A 17,205-nucleotide genomic window follows, 5' to 3' on the forward strand; every position below is an offset into this window, starting at 1 on the left:
GGAACAGGCAAGCCATAGCCAAGAGATAGAAAGGGCCTTCACAAAATATACTCATCACAGGAATTTGTCCATCATTTACTTGGTCCAAAATGTATTCTTTCAAGGCAAGAAAAGTAGAACGATAAATCTGAACGCCAATTACATTACCCTGTTTAAAAACTCGAGAGATATATGCTGCAAATTACGAATTTAGCGCGTCAAATGTACCCTGGCAGGGTGAAATTTTTCTTGGAGGCCTTTGAGGACGCTACGCAGTCCCCTTATGGTTACCAGTTGATGGATCTGAAAGCCCAGACACCTGACAAATTTCGTTTACGTACCGGATTGTTTCCTTCCGACTGGCCTGCAGCCTACGTCGTGAAAAGATAAAGACAGGCAATTTCCCTAGTATTTGAGAAAGAGTTGGCATGTCGATCAGAATAAAAAGAAATCTCCCTCTGCTCAAGACCCTGCACAGGGTGTCCTGTCGCCGTAGAAAAGCGCTGTTGAGCGAGGCTCCGGACGATTTAATTTACGCTCTGGCCGAAATAGCTCTCAATACTTTAAAAGGCCACGTACCCCTGACTTCCAGACAGTTCAAGTTGCTGAAGAAGCATTGTTGCTCCGTTGAAAAACTCGGCGATAAAAAACTCACCATTAAAAAGAAAAAAGCCCTTTTAAATCAGAAAGGAGGGTTTCTCGGGGCCCTATTAAGCACTGCCATTCCTTTCATTACTAGTTTAATAGGTTCGAGATTATAAATATGGAATACACGTGCAAGATGTACCTAGTCCCTCAACAATAAATGGCTCAATGGCATCAGAAAGCCTCAACTTCCACTGACCTTTTAAGCGCTAAGCGCTTGCCCGCTTGGGTTTCATAATACTGCACGTAAGGGCTAGGGTCCAGGTAAGATCTCATCTCTGTATTAGTCGTGTATACAGCTTTTACAGTGTCTGAAATGTAACTTGACAATGACTTTACCAAACTGAAATGGAACCAGTTTGTTCTGATCCGTCTTTATTTCAACGGTCAAAGTATCAAACTGACTCTTGCTGACCAGAGCATAGTGCAGCCTGTCGTAGGTGATTGTGGTAATCTTATTCATCTCATCCTCATTATGTTTGCATCTCAAGAGAGGGATGTAGCTGTCTCCGACTCTTTGGTGAGACACAATGTCGCTGTAGATGTACAAAGTACAAGGTATAAAACTCAGCTCTGATATCCACAGGATATGGAGCTTCATTCACCAGACCTATGTTCACGTCCGCATGAGCTCCTAAAAGCCTTCCCAACTGCAAAGATTCATCCTTCATGGTGCTTACGATGTAGAATCTTCGCTCGATATCGCTGTAGCGGAATCTCATGGTGTTTTCAAGTATTGGAGTGTTGGCTGAGCTGCCCTCAACAGCTTTGGGTTCTTTCGCCAATGCTTCATTCATCTTCGAGGTTACTTTCTCGAGGCTAGAGTAATAACCCGCTGGAATAGTATAAAATGTAACTACGATAGATATATTATCCGGTTTATCTAGGGTATTCCAGGTGTGCGGATACTGAATTTCGACCAATGCAACTTCCCAGGGACCCTGTAGTTCGATGAGGGTGGCTAATTTGATGGTAAATTCGGCGATGGTATTATTAGGGAAAACATCCCGGGAAGAATTGCTGGGAAGAACGACGTAAAAGCTTTTTCTCTCCATTGTGAACAGCCGGTGAATCACATACTATTTTTCATTCTCAGTATTTAACGTCTTGCGCGTAGTATTCAGGGATCCAACTGTTAAACTTTTTGGGCCATCCGAGCCATTTCACCAAAATATGCTTTTTTCTATGGATATTTTTTTTCGGCAAAATCTTTTCAATCCTAAAGACGTCCGGCCCTTGAATCTTTTGTAAGTCTGCGTCGTAAAAGGAACCTATAATGTCTTCGCCGTCATAATCTTTGAGCTTGTAGACAGGCGGATCCCTAGGGACTAGTTCAGAAACAATAAATACCTCGTCTGAAAATGTTTGTTCGTAGCCCTTGGTAAAAGGATTGCAGGCTTTCAACACTCTCACCGTATCTCTGACTTTGAATTTATATTTTACACTTCTTTTGGGTTTAGTTAGACCATATAAGTTTTTAAAGACTTTCCAAGAATTGGAACTCTTCACCTCGGCAGGGGCCATTTTTATGCCTCGGTGATAGCTGAGATTGTAAGATTTCACCAAGTCCTGTAGCCCTGGCAAATAGGACCGGGTATTCCGGGAGCTGAAATAATGCCACATTTTGGTTTTCAGGGTTCGATCGAACCTCTCCACCACCGAAGCCTTTAATTCACTAGCGGTGGTGAAATGTTTTATCCCGTGTTTATGGAGCAGGCTTTGAAATTCCCGATTGAGAAATTCTTTACTGCTATCGGTCTGAAGTTTGACAGGAACTCTACCTTCCTCCAAAATATCTCGAAAAGCCCTGGTTACTTCTTTACCCGTTTTGTTTTTCAGAACCCTGACCCAGGCATATTTAGAAATAATATCTATACAAGTCAGTAGATATTTGTAGCCTCAGTTATACTCGGCCAGGTTTGTCATATCCGCCAGATCGATCTGCCATTGCCCGTCTATATTGGAAACATACACTTTATTCTTTTTAAAATGGATTCTGGCAGGTTTATGTATTGTGTAGGTGTATTGCCCCGATAACCAGTTGGAAACCTCTTGGTCCCCAATACGGTGCCCAGCATGCAAGAGAGCTCTTTTCAAGGATTCTTTACCCCCCAAGGCCCCCGGGATCTCAGAGTTATAATATGTTTTTTCCAAGACCTGCTCCATCACCGTTGATGAAACAGACACTGACAACACAACAATATAGAAAACATTTATTTAGGATTCTGAATTGTTCAGACTGCTGCGGTTTCAGGTTCAGAAAGACCCACCAGTTCTATCATATCATCAAATTCCAGGTCATATTTAGTCCACATATTCATATGGCCCTCATGATTAAGATTACGTTTACAAAACTCATTTGCCACATGGCAGGTAACACAGTAAGAGTATTCATCCATTTCATAAAATGACTGCATTACAGTATCATAAATAGAGCTGGTATTTTCAAATTCATCTACAGTCTTTTCAACCACTGTGTCTATTTTGGGAATCGGCAATAGAATATTATAATACCCCAGAACTTTCACCGCCAATCGTTTCAGCCAAGACTTACGGAAAATCTTCAGAATCTTCTGAAAACAACCTTGTCGGTATCCGATTTCAGGTTTAAAGAGGCACGTATGCCTAGACTGTCCCGGGTGATTTATATCACAGCCTTGACATTCTTTTTTCTGGTCGTAGTAGACAATAATGTCCAGCAGAGACGTCATCAGCCCTTTAACAAGTTGCAGGGCCTTTTTCCAGGTTTCAGACAACACACCATCAGGGCAGTCCATATCTGTCTCAGAAAGTCCGATCGACATCGGTTCCTCTGGAACTTGTTTGTTCACCCAAGGTTGTCCTGGAGCTAGGTAAGAGGTTTCCATCTGATCACCATTAACGAAGATGGGGTAAGAACTCACTGGCCCTGGAGACTTAAATCCAGCATCGGTCTCAACGTCTGTAGCCCAGAGAGTGTAATCAGGTCGTACAGTAAAATAATGCGGGTCACATTCTTAGTGGTCCCGAAAGCCATCCACCCAGCCCGAGTTATAAAATTGGTAAGATTCAGGCTTTGGAGCCTGAGGCGGAAACCCTGAGGATGTTATGCTGACCTCCGTCATTTCAGAGTCTGTAGCTGGCGAAATGCGGAGAGCGCTAAAAGCTTCAACGAATGCCGAGGTCTGGTCATCCGTCTGGATCCGGTGACTAGCAGGTGGAGTATTTAGGGTAAAAGGGAGGGGCGTGGCGTAAACTAAAGTTGGGTTTCCCTTATCGTCGCCATCTGATTCTACCTTGGTTTCACACAACTTGGTCCGACCCGCGTCCGCCGCTTCAGCTTCAAGAAACTCGGGCAACAAACATCTTTTAACCCCACAGATCTGAAGCTTTGCTTGGGACCTCGGTCCTAGATTCCATTTTCTTTACAAAATGCTTCTCTGTTTTATACCGCCCTTTCAGAAGTGGCTGGGAAGTGTGGGGAAGCCTATGGTTAAGTGTGGCCTGACACATTGGGCAAAACAGGGTGCGATCGCACTGACTGACTGACTCAGACCGTGTCTTTGATCTAATAGTTTGTCATCTTGCCGCAGCAATAGGCACATCCAGAGAGAAAGAAATGAGGTTCACCAAGACCTGCTCTCATCCCCCTGACGGCCCCTGCGAGCAGGTGTCGGTGTGCCTCATTTCTTTCTCTCTGGATGTGCCTATTGCTTTGGTAAGATGACAAAAGAATCTGTCTGTGAAATGGAAAAAAGCCTAGAGTCGGAAGTCATAAAGCAAAGATGAGATATTTTAATTTCATGTTCATATTAAAATCATAGATAAAACAAACTGCTTCACTTTTTAGCCTTTCGGCAGGGAGCACAAATCCTCCAGAGAGAGGTCTGGGAAGTGTGGGGAGGCCGACCGTCAGGTGCTGCCTCACCCCAGGGGTCGAGGCAGGCCCTTCAGGCCGGCAGGGTATGGATGGGAACGTACTCAGACTGGTGCAGGGCCAAGGCGGCAATCTGCCTGGACTTGTCAGGACACGGCACAGGCATGTTTGGGCTTGTGCTAGGGAGAGGGGGACCGGGGAGAGGGGGGCCAAGGCAGCCCCCGGGTATGTCTGGTCTTGTCGAGGTAAAGGCTGTAACATGCCTGGGCTTGTCCTGGGGAGAGGGGGGGTGATGGTGAGTTCAAGCAGGGGGCAGACATCCATCAAACTGCCCATTGACAGTTTATGGAGCCAAGCTGGTGCAGGGCGGGTTCAACGAGGGGGCAGACATCCATCAAATGGTCCGTTGACAGTTTATTGAACAAATAGGTGCAAGAGGCGGGTTCAAGGCGGAGTCTGGGCGGGGACAGGGAGCCCTTGACCAATCCGCCACCAGGGGGAGGGGCGGGCCAGGGAATTCCGGCGTGACGCCATCAGGGGGCGACGGGGCGGGACTTCCGGTCTTGTGTCATAGATTTGCATGCATAGATTTATTCATATATAGGAAAACAGCAATAATTTTTTACATATAATTATTTATAAGTATCCACTAGACAAGAATATAGTATAGGCACACTGATAAGCTGTGTTCTCATTATTAGTTTAATATAATTATGGTGCGAAAACTAGAACCAGTGTAGTGTACAAGTGATAGGTGGGGATGTTTTCTGCGCAGAGCAAGAACACATTCGGATTGATGACAAAACAGAATTATAAATTGTAAATTAGTTGCTTATCTTCCTTTAAATTATTATTGGTGTAATGTTTATGTGTTTTTTTTGTTATTGCCTCAAATTTCAACTTCTGTTTCTGATGATGTCACAGAAGGACAGTCTGAAAATGATTCTTGAAGTATTTGTGGATAAAAATCAGAGAATTTTACTTTTTTTGCTCATGTGTGATATTTTTCCGAACTCTGCTGCTTACACACAAATTGTATTGAGCTTTTTGGCCAATAATGCCGCCCCCAAAAATGTGCCACCCGGGGCAGACTGCCCCTTCCACCCACACCTAGCTATGCCACTGGAGCTTTTTTCCACATTCTTTCATTATCCTGAATGAGGGATGTGTCAATAACTACTTTTGTGCTAAATTATTTAAGCTGTTATCTTATTATTTATTTGTCACATGTTTTGTAATTATGGTGTAATGCAAATTCATGTATTACTGTTTTATTGTCAAACAATAACACATGACTTATATATTCTTCTTTAGATAATAGACATATATATTCTTCTTCAATGCACAATCTTGGAGTTCAGCAACTAAGGATTTCATTAAATATTGTACTGTATATAATAGAAAAATAAATATATGTGAAAAATAAAGTTTGATTTCATTTGAACAAAAAACCTGATGCAAACAAAATTCAGATGTCATAAGTTCAACATATTTTGTCAGAACTGCAAAATTCAATATATAGAGATAATATTTTAAAAAGTTTTTTTTAAGCTGCTACTTTCAAACCATAAAAAGTAAGCATATGCACATAAAAATCAAAACTTACTTGACATGAGAAGCTTACAGGATCTGCAACATTGTTGAGAAGGTTTTCTATCTGTCCCATTGTGGTGTAGTAAAAGAGCTCAACATTAGCTATTAATGTTCCCTCAAAATAGATGTTCACATGTACAACTCCTGCAGGGAAATCTTCAGTAAAAAATAATGAAAAGCATCAATCAGATGATTTTAATTTTCTGTCTTCATTTTACTGGCCAATTGCAGGAATTAAAAAAAATATATTGCACTTTTGCTTAATATTGCAGTCATTATTTTTAAATCAGTTACATTTCATAGCCTCTGTACTTTAAGAGCTTTTTCATTCCCCAGTATAACTCCATCTAATATTTATTGAAAAGCATGCTTTTTATCCAGTCATTAGCTGAAAGCAGGCGGCACGGTTCGCTTCCCAGGTCCTCCCTGTGTGGAGTTTGCATGTTCTTCCCATGCCATAAATAAAACACCATACATTAAACACATGAGAATATATATATATATATATATATATATATATATATATATATATATATATATATATATATATATATATATATATATACTGTGGTGGGCTGGTGCCCTGCCTGGGTTTTGTTTCCTGCCTTGTGCCCTGTGTTGGCTGGGATTGGCTCCAGCAGACCTCCATGACCCTGTAGTTAGAATATAGTGGGCTGGATAGTGGATGGATGGATAGCTGAATGCATTTATCTAGCAGTCGTCTTCTACACAGAAGTTACAGTTTTGGTTTTGTTTTTTTTTTGGGGCGTTAAAGAAAATCCATCAAACATGCACTTAGTCTACCCAGGAATTATTGAATACATTAGATAAAAGACGTTATTCTTCAGTAAGGGAGAACTTTTTTTTAATGAGTTTGATTGAACACACTGAATTGAATAGATTGCTTTTTTCATATTATATGTTAAACTAGCAGAATACCCGCGCTTCGCAGCGGAGAAGTAGTGTGTTAAAGAAGTTATGAAAAAGAAAAGCATACATTTTAAAAATAACGTAAGATGATTGTTAATGTAATTGTTTTGTCATTGATATGAGTGTTGCTGGCATATATATATATATATATATATATACTAGCAAAATACCCGCGCTTTGCAGCGGAGAAGTAGTGTGTTAAAGAAGCAATGAAAAGAAAAGGAAACATTTTGAAAATAACGTAACATGATTGTCAATGTAATTGTTTTGTCACTGTTGTGAGTGATGAGTGTTGTTGTCATATATATATCTACATATATACACATACATATACACACACACATAAATACATACACACATACATACATACACACACAAATACATATATATATATACATACACACACACATATATAAACATATATACATATACATACATATCTACATATATACACACACAGCTATTTCAGATCAGTGCAATACGCTGCTTGTTAAAACGGATAACTCCGCTCTTACGTGCAAGTCTGCGTGGATATTATGAACTATCGTATTTGTTCAAGTTCTATTTAAATTTTAAATAGAAGGAATTTTTATTTAGTCGACAGAAATATCTTTGGTAGGAATGGTAAAACAGACAGGAATATTATTCTGAATAAATCAACTCAAACCTTAAACAACTTATAATATTTTGCTCTCCATAAAAATTTATCCTGTCTAAATTATACAAGTTAGAAATAAAGTAAACGTTAAAAGAACAAACATTCAAATTTCTTTACTCTTATGTAATTTTATATAAAAATAAACTTAGATTTTAAATATCCCAAAAGATTTTGCTCTCCATAAAAATATATCCTGTCAAAATTATACAAATTCAAATATGAACATGCTGCATAACAAAACCTAGAAATATAAATAAAATGTGTTCCTTTCAGCAATAACAAATCAAATCATTCAGTTGTCTTTGCTCATATGTCATTTTAGAGCTGGACGCCTGGCATCTTTTTGGCCACAGGTTCGTTTCTGTTTGGTGTGAGGTTCTGTGTTGTGGAGATTCTCAGGATGGATTGCAGGTGCTCATCAGTGAGGCGACTCCTGTGTGCTGTTTTGTTAGTCTTTATCACTGAGAAGAGCTTCTCACACAGATATGTGCTACCAAACATGCACAAGGTTCGAGCCGCATGTAGACGGACTTTTTGTTCTTCAAAGTCACCAAAGCGCCGTGCAAACTCAGTGCGCTCAGTTTATCAGCAAAGTGCGTGTTTGGGAACACCGTAGTGAGGACTTGGTTTAACATTACTTGGCAACAGGGAAAGTGGGGCAAGTGCACTGGTGCATTTGTGTCTCCCATAAAAGCAGCTTCACTTGAAATCACTTTGTGATTGTGCACGGTTAAAGCGTCCGCTGAAGTGTCAGATTCTTATTTAATTATGCTGCTTTCTGTATCTTCTGCATTGCATTCAGGTTAACCTGATGTTTTGTCTCATAGTGCCGTCTTAGATTAAATTCTGTAATTACAGCCACATTAGCTCCACAAATGAGACACACGGGTTCAGTAAACATATACTCAGCCTCCCATCGGTTTTAAAGGCTCTATTTTCAGAATCAACTTTTCTCTTCAGCATCGTGTGAGCTAGCTTCGCAATAACTTGATTAACTCGGTAAGTGTTGGCAAGGCAGCTGAAGCGCTGCATTATGGGATCTGTAGTTTATTGTGTTACCAGCGCTTCATATACCGGGCTTTAATAACAATAATACAGTATATAAAATGATCTCGCGGGCGGATATAATTACGCCGGGCGGATGTGGCCCTGACCCTTGAGTTTGACACATATGGACTAAATAGAACTTGAAAAGATATATTTTTCAAATGTGATCGCGCAATTCAGATAGAGTTGACGCGCACTACAGCCTGCATGCCTCAATAAGTCATCCTTCCCTCGCTCTTACTTTTTTACCGTTCATCTAATGAATACACTGAGTATGGCTTTACCAAAACAATCATTGATGGCGAATAAAGTATCCATTATTCGAGTATGTAGATCGGGTTATATATATATATACATATATATATATATATACACGCGTCGCATGAGAAGTAGTGTGTTAAAAAGCTAGAAAAGAAAAGGGAACATTTTAAAAATAACGTAACATGACTGTCAATATACAGTATTTGTTTTGTGAGTGTTACTGAGTGTTGCTGTCATCAAGGATTTGATTATCATTATTTCTTTCAATCAGGTTCGTATTTGTAGGATGTGTTGTGTTCAAGTTACATTCCGTGTTTGTCAATCGTTGTAAAGATGACAGGTTTCATTCATCGATTCGTTTCTTACTGCATCAATAAACAGCTCGTCTTCTTCTTTATCTGAGACCTGACACACTGCATGCACGGTTTTTTTACACTGTCTTCCTTTAGCGGGACATTGACTTTTTCCAACGTGTGCTTTGTTTTGGATTTATGAATATGCTTGTATGTATCAGACGCTTCATATTTTTGCTGCCTTTTCAATTGTGTAATTCGGTTTTGTTCAGCGCTCTTTGGAACTGTTGCTTTTATCTGTGCACTCGTCAGTTCACGTGAGCCGCTCGGTGTACATGCATCGAAGTTCCCAGCTGTGCTGGTGCCATCTCGTGCTATGTCCATGGCTGTATTTAATGTTACCTTAGTCCTGGCACTTAAAACTTTCTCTCGCAGTTTCGCTGAGTTTGTGTCAAACACCACCCTGACCATCTCATCTTCCTCTCCATAAGCACAGTCCTTCACCCGTGAATATTTAGTGGGAGTTTGCTATTGGATTGCCGCTGACGGACGGCCTTATATGGGCAGGCACTAAATTACAAACGCCAGCGCAGCCTGTCTATGAACTTAATTTAAAGTGTAGGTTTACATCGTGCTTTGTTTCAGTAGCAGAACTCATGAATATGGTTGTATATGTCACTTTCCGCTTCTTATTGTTTCGCTGCCTTCTCAATTATATAATGCATGTTTTCTTCAGCGCTTTTTAGGTCTTCCTGGTTTTCTATGTACTGCGTGATTACGTGGGAGGCGTGATGATGTCACACGAAACTCCCCCACGGCGTTGAAGCTCATCTCCATTACAGTAAATGGAGAAAACTGCTTCCAGTTATGACCATTACGCGTAGAATTTCGATATAAAACCTGCCCAACTTTTGTAAGGAAGCTGTAAGGAATGAACCTGCCAAATTTCAGCCTTCCACCCACACGGGAAGTTGGAGAATTAGTGATGAGTCAGTGAGTGAGTGAGTGAGGGCTTTGCCTTTTATTAGTATAGATATATATATATTTATACACACACACAGACACATATATAAACATATATATACATATAAATATATATATATATACACATCTATACACATATATATACAGTTATATATATATATACACATATACACACATACATATATATACATATACATATATATACACATACTGTATATATACACACATATATACATACTGTATATACAACATATACATATCTACATATATACTGTATATACACATATATATATATACAAATCTACATATATATATCTACATATATATATATATATATTAGGGGTGGGACTCGATTAAAAAATTAATCCAATTAATTAGAGGCTGTGTAAGAATTAATCTTGATTTATCGTATGTAATCGCACGTAAATTTGCCCCAAATCGCAAATGTTTTTTTTTTTATTTAAAACGGTTTTAGTGGGCTTACAGAATCAAATAATAGACATGGACATGAATATTGTAAACTGAAGCTGTTTTAATTTCTGAAAAAAAGCCTTTAAACTGCATTTGAATTCAAAACAGAAACAAAAATATCATCCCTGGTTAAAATTGGGCAGACTTAAAAATAAAGTGGTAGTTTAAGTACTTTAAGTACATTTGCAGAATAGTATTGTCTTTAAATAATAATAACCAAAATTTCACCATAAAGTGCAGTTTTTCTTCTTAAAAAAATAAGTCAGAAACATAAAAGGTAATTTGACCAGCTTACTCTTTAAACTCTGAGTAACATTAGCCAAAATTATTTTGTACATTAGGCTAAAACAGTGTGATCATTGAACATTTTGTAATTAGATGTATTTAGAATTACTAACGGTCACGGAAGTCCAATGATCCCCAGTAAGAGCCACAAAGTCCGCTTTCTGTAATGCATCTAATTTTGCTTGCTTTTCAGTGTGCACAAAACCATGCTTTTATCAAGGCTTCGGAAGTCGAAATGATCCGTCGTAAGAACGCGCTTTATTCCGACTAACATTTTTGTAGCTGTGATGTGTGCATCAGTGTAATGGATGTACCAGGAAATCATGCATTGACAAAAGTTCCCGTTTGCTTGGAATTGAAAGTGTGATTAAATGCGTTATTTTTTAACGCGTTATGGAGTACATGCATCGAAGCTTCTCAGCTGTGCTTGTGCTAAGAAAGGGAACATTTTAAAAATAACGTAACATGATTCTGCATTAACCTAATATTTTTTCATACGTCCCAAACCAAGGAGATGCGAAGGTAAAATGAATCGGGTAGCACGCGTACATACTCAGTACATCCCCTCTCGGGAATCGAACCTCGGCGTTAGAGGCGAAGACTCTACAATTAGCCACAGCGTGTGGCTTGTCTATGCTAAAGTATATATTGTAGATCGGGGTATATATATACATTTATATATATACCCGTGTATCGCAGTGGAGAAGTAGAAGTTATGAAAAAGAAAAGGGAACATTTTAAAAATAACGTAACATGATTGTCAATATACAGTAATTGTTTTGTGAGTGTTATTGAATGTTGCTGTCATCAAGGATTTGATTATCATTATTTCTTTCAATCAGGCTCGTATTTGTAGGATGTGTTCAAGTTACATTCCGTGTTTGTCAATCGTTGTAAAGATAAGAGGTTTCATTCATCGATTAGTTCCTTACTGCATCAATAAACAGCTCGTCTTCCTTTTTATCTGTGATGTGACAAACTGCATGCACAGGTTTTTTTACACTGTCTTCCTTTAGCGGGACATTCACTTTTTCCACCGTGTGCTTTGTTTTCGCAGTAGCTGCACTTATGAATATGATTCTATGTATAAGACGCTTCATATTTTTTGCTGCCTTCTCAATTGTGTAATTCGGTTTTGTTCAGCACTCTTTGGAACTGTTGCTTTTGTCTGTGCACTGCGTCAGTTCACGTGAGCCGCTTGGTGTTCTTGCATCGAAGGTTCCCAGCTGTACTGGTGCCATCTCGTGTAATGTCAGCTAAGACCCGCACTTAAAACTTTCTCTCGCAGTTTCAATGAGTTTGTGCCAAACACCACCCTGACCATCTCATCTTCCTCTGCATAAGCACAGTCCTTCACACGTGAATATTTACCGGCAGTGTTTGTATTGGATTGCCGCTGATGGACGGCCTTATATGGGCAGGCACTAAATTACAAACGCTAGTGGTAGCCTATGAACTTAATTTAATATAAACTTACGGTTCACGCCGTGCTTTGTTTCCGCAGTAGCTGTACTTATGAATATGCTTGTATGCATCATTTGCTTCATAATGTTTTTCTGCCTTCTCAATTGTGAAATGGCGTTTTATGCTGATCGCTGTTTGGAGTTCTTCCTTGTGCTCTACATACTTGCGTAGGAAGCGTGATGATGTCACACGAAACTCCGCCCCCCGCGGCCATCTCCAACTCAAGACTCCATTACATTATATGGGGAAAAATAGCTTCCAGTTATGACCCTTATGCGTAGAATTTCGAAATGAAACCTGCCCAACTTTTGTAAGTAAGCTGTAAGGAATAAGCCTGCCAAATTTCAGCCTTCTACCTACACGGGAAGTTGGAGAATTAGTGATGAGTCAGTGAGTGAGTCAGTGAGTGAGGGCTTTGCCTTTTATTAGTATAGATACTACATGTAGACATTATCAGAATAATATTTTATTGTGCAAATTGTTGTTTAGATGTTTAAAGAATTATGTCATCATCATTGTGTTTTTAATTTTCTGTGATGGTCAAAATAGCAACATGCTAATCTGGCGTGAGTAGGCCTCTCTGTCCCCAGTAATCTTTCAAGTGAATGCTCAGATACACCAGGACAATCCTTCCAGCTTCTTTGGGTTCTACTGTTGGAGTACACTGACTTAGACTTTCTAAGGAGGGCTGATGGGTGTGACTACTCAGTAGCTGGAAAACACCTTTTTGCTGTCCTTATTAGAAATGGAGAATGGGGACAACACCCTAGTCTACAAGTTTCAAAACATTGTCTCCACGTTCCTTACAACATAAACCAGGCATGACAGCCAAAACACCTACACAATATCCAGTGCTTTCAAAATTTCTGGTCAGATGTCATCCATTCCTATGTCCTTGCCTTGCTTTTTAATGAATGCAGTGGACTCAGCCTTAGACATGGATCCAACACAAACCATTGTTTCTGGCACTGCTTCCTTGGGGTTAGGTGTTTCTCAAGATGCTCCTTCCTCCTCCTGATGATATCATTTCTGCACTCTTACTTAGAACAAATAAGAATGATATCCCACCCAACCTTTTCTGAGTCATCAAGCAGTTTTACAGAACCTCATTGTGATTGTCCAAAAGTAATTCTTCATGGCCTCACCATACTCCAGCTACATACAAGCTTTCACTGCAGATGCTACTTTTTTTGGCCTGAATACAAAGTCAATACAGAGTGCTTTTCAAGCTCTGCAACCAATACTCCAATAACAGGTGAATATCCTCAATAATTGTTTATTGCATACACACAAACAAGAGTGAAAATTTTCATCTCTGCAACTTGAAGTCACATTGAGGTAACCCTCTAATTGACCAGAACAACCACCAATTGTATGGCATCCAGCCAGGGAGTAGCACATACCACTCAGAGCCTCTCCAGAGCTTGAGAGAGAGAGATCGAGAGACCACCCTTAATCAAGTAGTTTGTAAAAGGTATTCCTACTTTCTTGTTTTATATTTAATTAGAATAGTTTTCTGAGTGTCAGATTCTGGGTTATTCTTTGTTTGGCCCTCCTTTAAGACCAATTTGACATGCGTAGCCCTATCAGGAGCATATATGTTCAGGCAACACAACTCTGAGGAGTTCCTCAAAACACTTAAGCAACAATACTAAGAGAGTATTATTGCTTAGTATATATCTCTCTATTATAAAAAAAAAATCTAGGAAGTCTTGGAAGTAGACGAGATGTGATTTTCTCGGAAACACTTTAACGTCCTGTGAGACAAGGCAGTGAGACAAAAGGACAGCTGCTGTACAGTCTTTTAAATGTTTGAAGCACTGCACTACATGCAGATCACGCAGCACGGCAACAGCAAGCCAGCAGCTGATCCGACTGCATCCCCTTAGCATGCGTTCAGCCCCCCCTTCACAACACGAGTGGCAAAGGTCTCTAGTCATCTTAAAAGTATCATCTTTTTATGTAAAATATTATAACTAATACTGCATAATTGCAAATTTTAAACATGACTGTTTCATAGAACACCATTACTGGACAGTCCTAAATGTTCTATTTACATAATCTTTTACAAGCACTCATAATTTCTTTTGTCTTTGTTTTCCTTTCCTAGTGTTTTCTGTTGGCACTCTGCACTTCCACCACCTACCAAAGAAGCCTGTGGTCTCATTTGATGCTGGAAGGTTTAAAGGATTCTCTTGCTCCGTGATACCTGCACCTCTAGTACCAACCTTTAGGACTTTTCATCACACATATGTAATGTTGAATCACTTTGTCATATTTAAGTATTGTTGAATGCCCAGGTGGGACTGGATGGGCGTTTGGCCCTGGAAGCCCTAGAGGTTTATTTTATTGAATACTAGCAAAATACCCGCGCTTCACAGAAGAGAAGAAGTGTGTTAAAGAAGTTTTGCACTTTTGCTGAGTTTGTGCGAAACAGTATTCTATCTCTGACCATTTCTTCTTCGTTTGCATAAGCACAGTCCTTCATCAGCAATTTTAACTCAGTTACAAAGTGATCAAAAGTCTTGTTTATATCCCGCGTCTTCTCATTAAACTTGTATCTCGTGAATATCGTATTCGTCGTAGGCATGACAAATGCCAGCGGCAGCGTGTCTATAAACTTAATTTAAACTTACGGTTTACACCGTGTTTTGTTTCCGCACTAGCTGCACTTATGAATATGCTTGTATGCGGCACTCGCTTCATATTCTTTTGCTGTCTTCTCAATTGTGTAATGCGTTTTTTGTTCAGCGCTCTTTAGAGCTCTTCCTTGTTCTCGGCGTACTGTGTTCACAGTCAGTTCACGTGAGCCGCTCCGAGTACATGCATCGAAGGTTCTCAGCTGTGCTTGTGGTATCTCGTGCGATCTTGCGATGTCCACGGCTTTATTTAATGTAAGACCCGGCACTTGTTTCTCTTGCACTTTTGCTGAGTTTGTGCCAAACACTAGTCCATCCATGACTATCTTATCTTCGTTTGCATAAGCACAGTCCTTCACCCGTGAATATTTAGCGGCTGCGTGTCTATTGGATTGCTGCCGATGGATGGCCTTATATGGGCAGGCACTCAATTACGTGGGAGGCATGATGATGAGGGACACAACTCTGCCTCACACAGCGACCGAGCTGCAGGATATGGCCATATATATGTACGAAAGAAGGTTCCAGTTATGACTGTTATGCGTAGAATTACTAAATGAAACCTGCCTAACTTTTGCAAGTAAAGCTGTAAGGAATGAACCTGCCAAATTTCAGACTTCTACCTACACGGGAAGTTGGAGAATTAGTGATGAGTCAGTGAGTCAGTGAGGGCTTTGCCTTTTATTAGTATAGATTCTTGCCAGCTGGAGTTTTTGCTTTCCTGCACTCTCTGGTCATCTGACCATGGTATTGACTTACACTGTTTTAATAATTATAAACATTGTCACAGACGGCTGGGGTTCTTACCCGGCCAGGACGCCTAGAAGGTCCGGAAGGTGGCAGTAAAAGCTTCCGGGTCAGGAGGACACAACCGCCCTGGAGTAGGAGTGGACCACGGGAGAGGAGGAGAGACTTTCCAATTCGATGGGACCCGTGGCCACCGCCAGGGGGCTCCTTAAGCCTCCTAGAACCCGGGAGAACATTACTTCCGCCACACTTAGCAAGATGGCGGAGGAACCTGCCAGGGACGCCCGGAGTGCTTCCGGGGCAAAGGGCAGCACTTCCGCCACACCAGGAAGTGCTGCCGGGAAATCGTTACCAGCCACCTGGAGCACATCCGAGTGGGAATTAAAGGCGCCACTTCCCAGCAATCTGGGAGCTAGAGACGGGAGCAGGAGCAGGACGAAGCTCCCAAGAGGAGATTGGCGGCTAAAAGACTGACAAAAAGAAGGTTTATTGGGGAGATTACTTGATGTGTGCATTGTGTGGTGTTCGGGACTTTATTCTTGTGTGTAATAAACGTGTGACTTTTATAAAGATTTGGTTTCCGACTGGTGGTGTCCGGACAAGTCTCACAACATATAAACTAAGGTTTATTTGATTTTACCTCTTTTGAAACTTTTATTTTTTACTACTTATAGTGCTTTGAACTAAACATATGTATGAAAATGTCCTTTGTACTATAAATAAAAGCTGTTGTAAAATTTACATTCCTGAATTCAGTATTCAACCCGCTATATCCTAACACAGGGGTCTGTTGGAGCCAATCCCAACCAACACAGGGTGTAAGGCAGGAACAAATCCCCGGGCAGGGTGCTAGCCCACTGCAGAGCACACCAACAGGGACAATTTAGGATCGCCAGTGCACCTAACCTGCATGTCTTTGGACTGTGGGAGGAAACCGGAGTACCCAGATGAAACCCACGCAGACATGGGGAGAACATGCAAACTCCATGCAGGGAGGACCCAGGAAGCAAACCCAGCATTTCTTACTGCAAGGCAGCAGCGCTACCACTGCGCCACCATGCCACCTATATTCCTAAAATCGCTACAAATTAATATAGACATTATGAAACTTTCAAAGGACAGGCTCTGGACTCCCCGTACTCTGTGTACTAAGATAGATAGATAGATAGATAGATAGATAGATAGATAGATAGATAGACAAACTAGAATGACTAAAAAGAAAGAAAATTAAAAAGAAAGAAAAAGATGGCAGTCATAGTGAGGTATTATGCCAATGTATTGTACTTTATGGTATTTTAATGACCCAAAGAAGAAATTTAGCATTTTACAAAACTCAATAAATAAATATTATAA

The 17,205-nt window shown here is 40.3% G+C and overlaps 1 protein-coding gene across 1 annotated transcript in view; it reads right to left on the reverse strand.

The window, feature by feature from the left end:
* LOC120532063 (B-cell scaffold protein with ankyrin repeats-like) overlaps window positions 1-17,205 on the reverse strand; it is a 213,612-nt gene that overhangs the window by 145,987 nt on the left and 50,420 nt on the right. The window contains exon 5 of the mRNA XM_039757970.1: window positions 6,087-6,229. Coding sequence (XP_039613904.1) covers window positions 6,087-6,229 — 143 coding nt within the window. The remainder of the gene's footprint in view (window positions 1-6,086; window positions 6,230-17,205) is intronic.

This window comes from Polypterus senegalus, chromosome 7, assembly GCF_016835505.1.
Source record: "Polypterus senegalus isolate Bchr_013 chromosome 7, ASM1683550v1, whole genome shotgun sequence".
In the NCBI taxonomy this organism is placed as follows: domain Eukaryota; kingdom Metazoa; phylum Chordata; class Cladistia; order Polypteriformes; family Polypteridae; genus Polypterus; species Polypterus senegalus.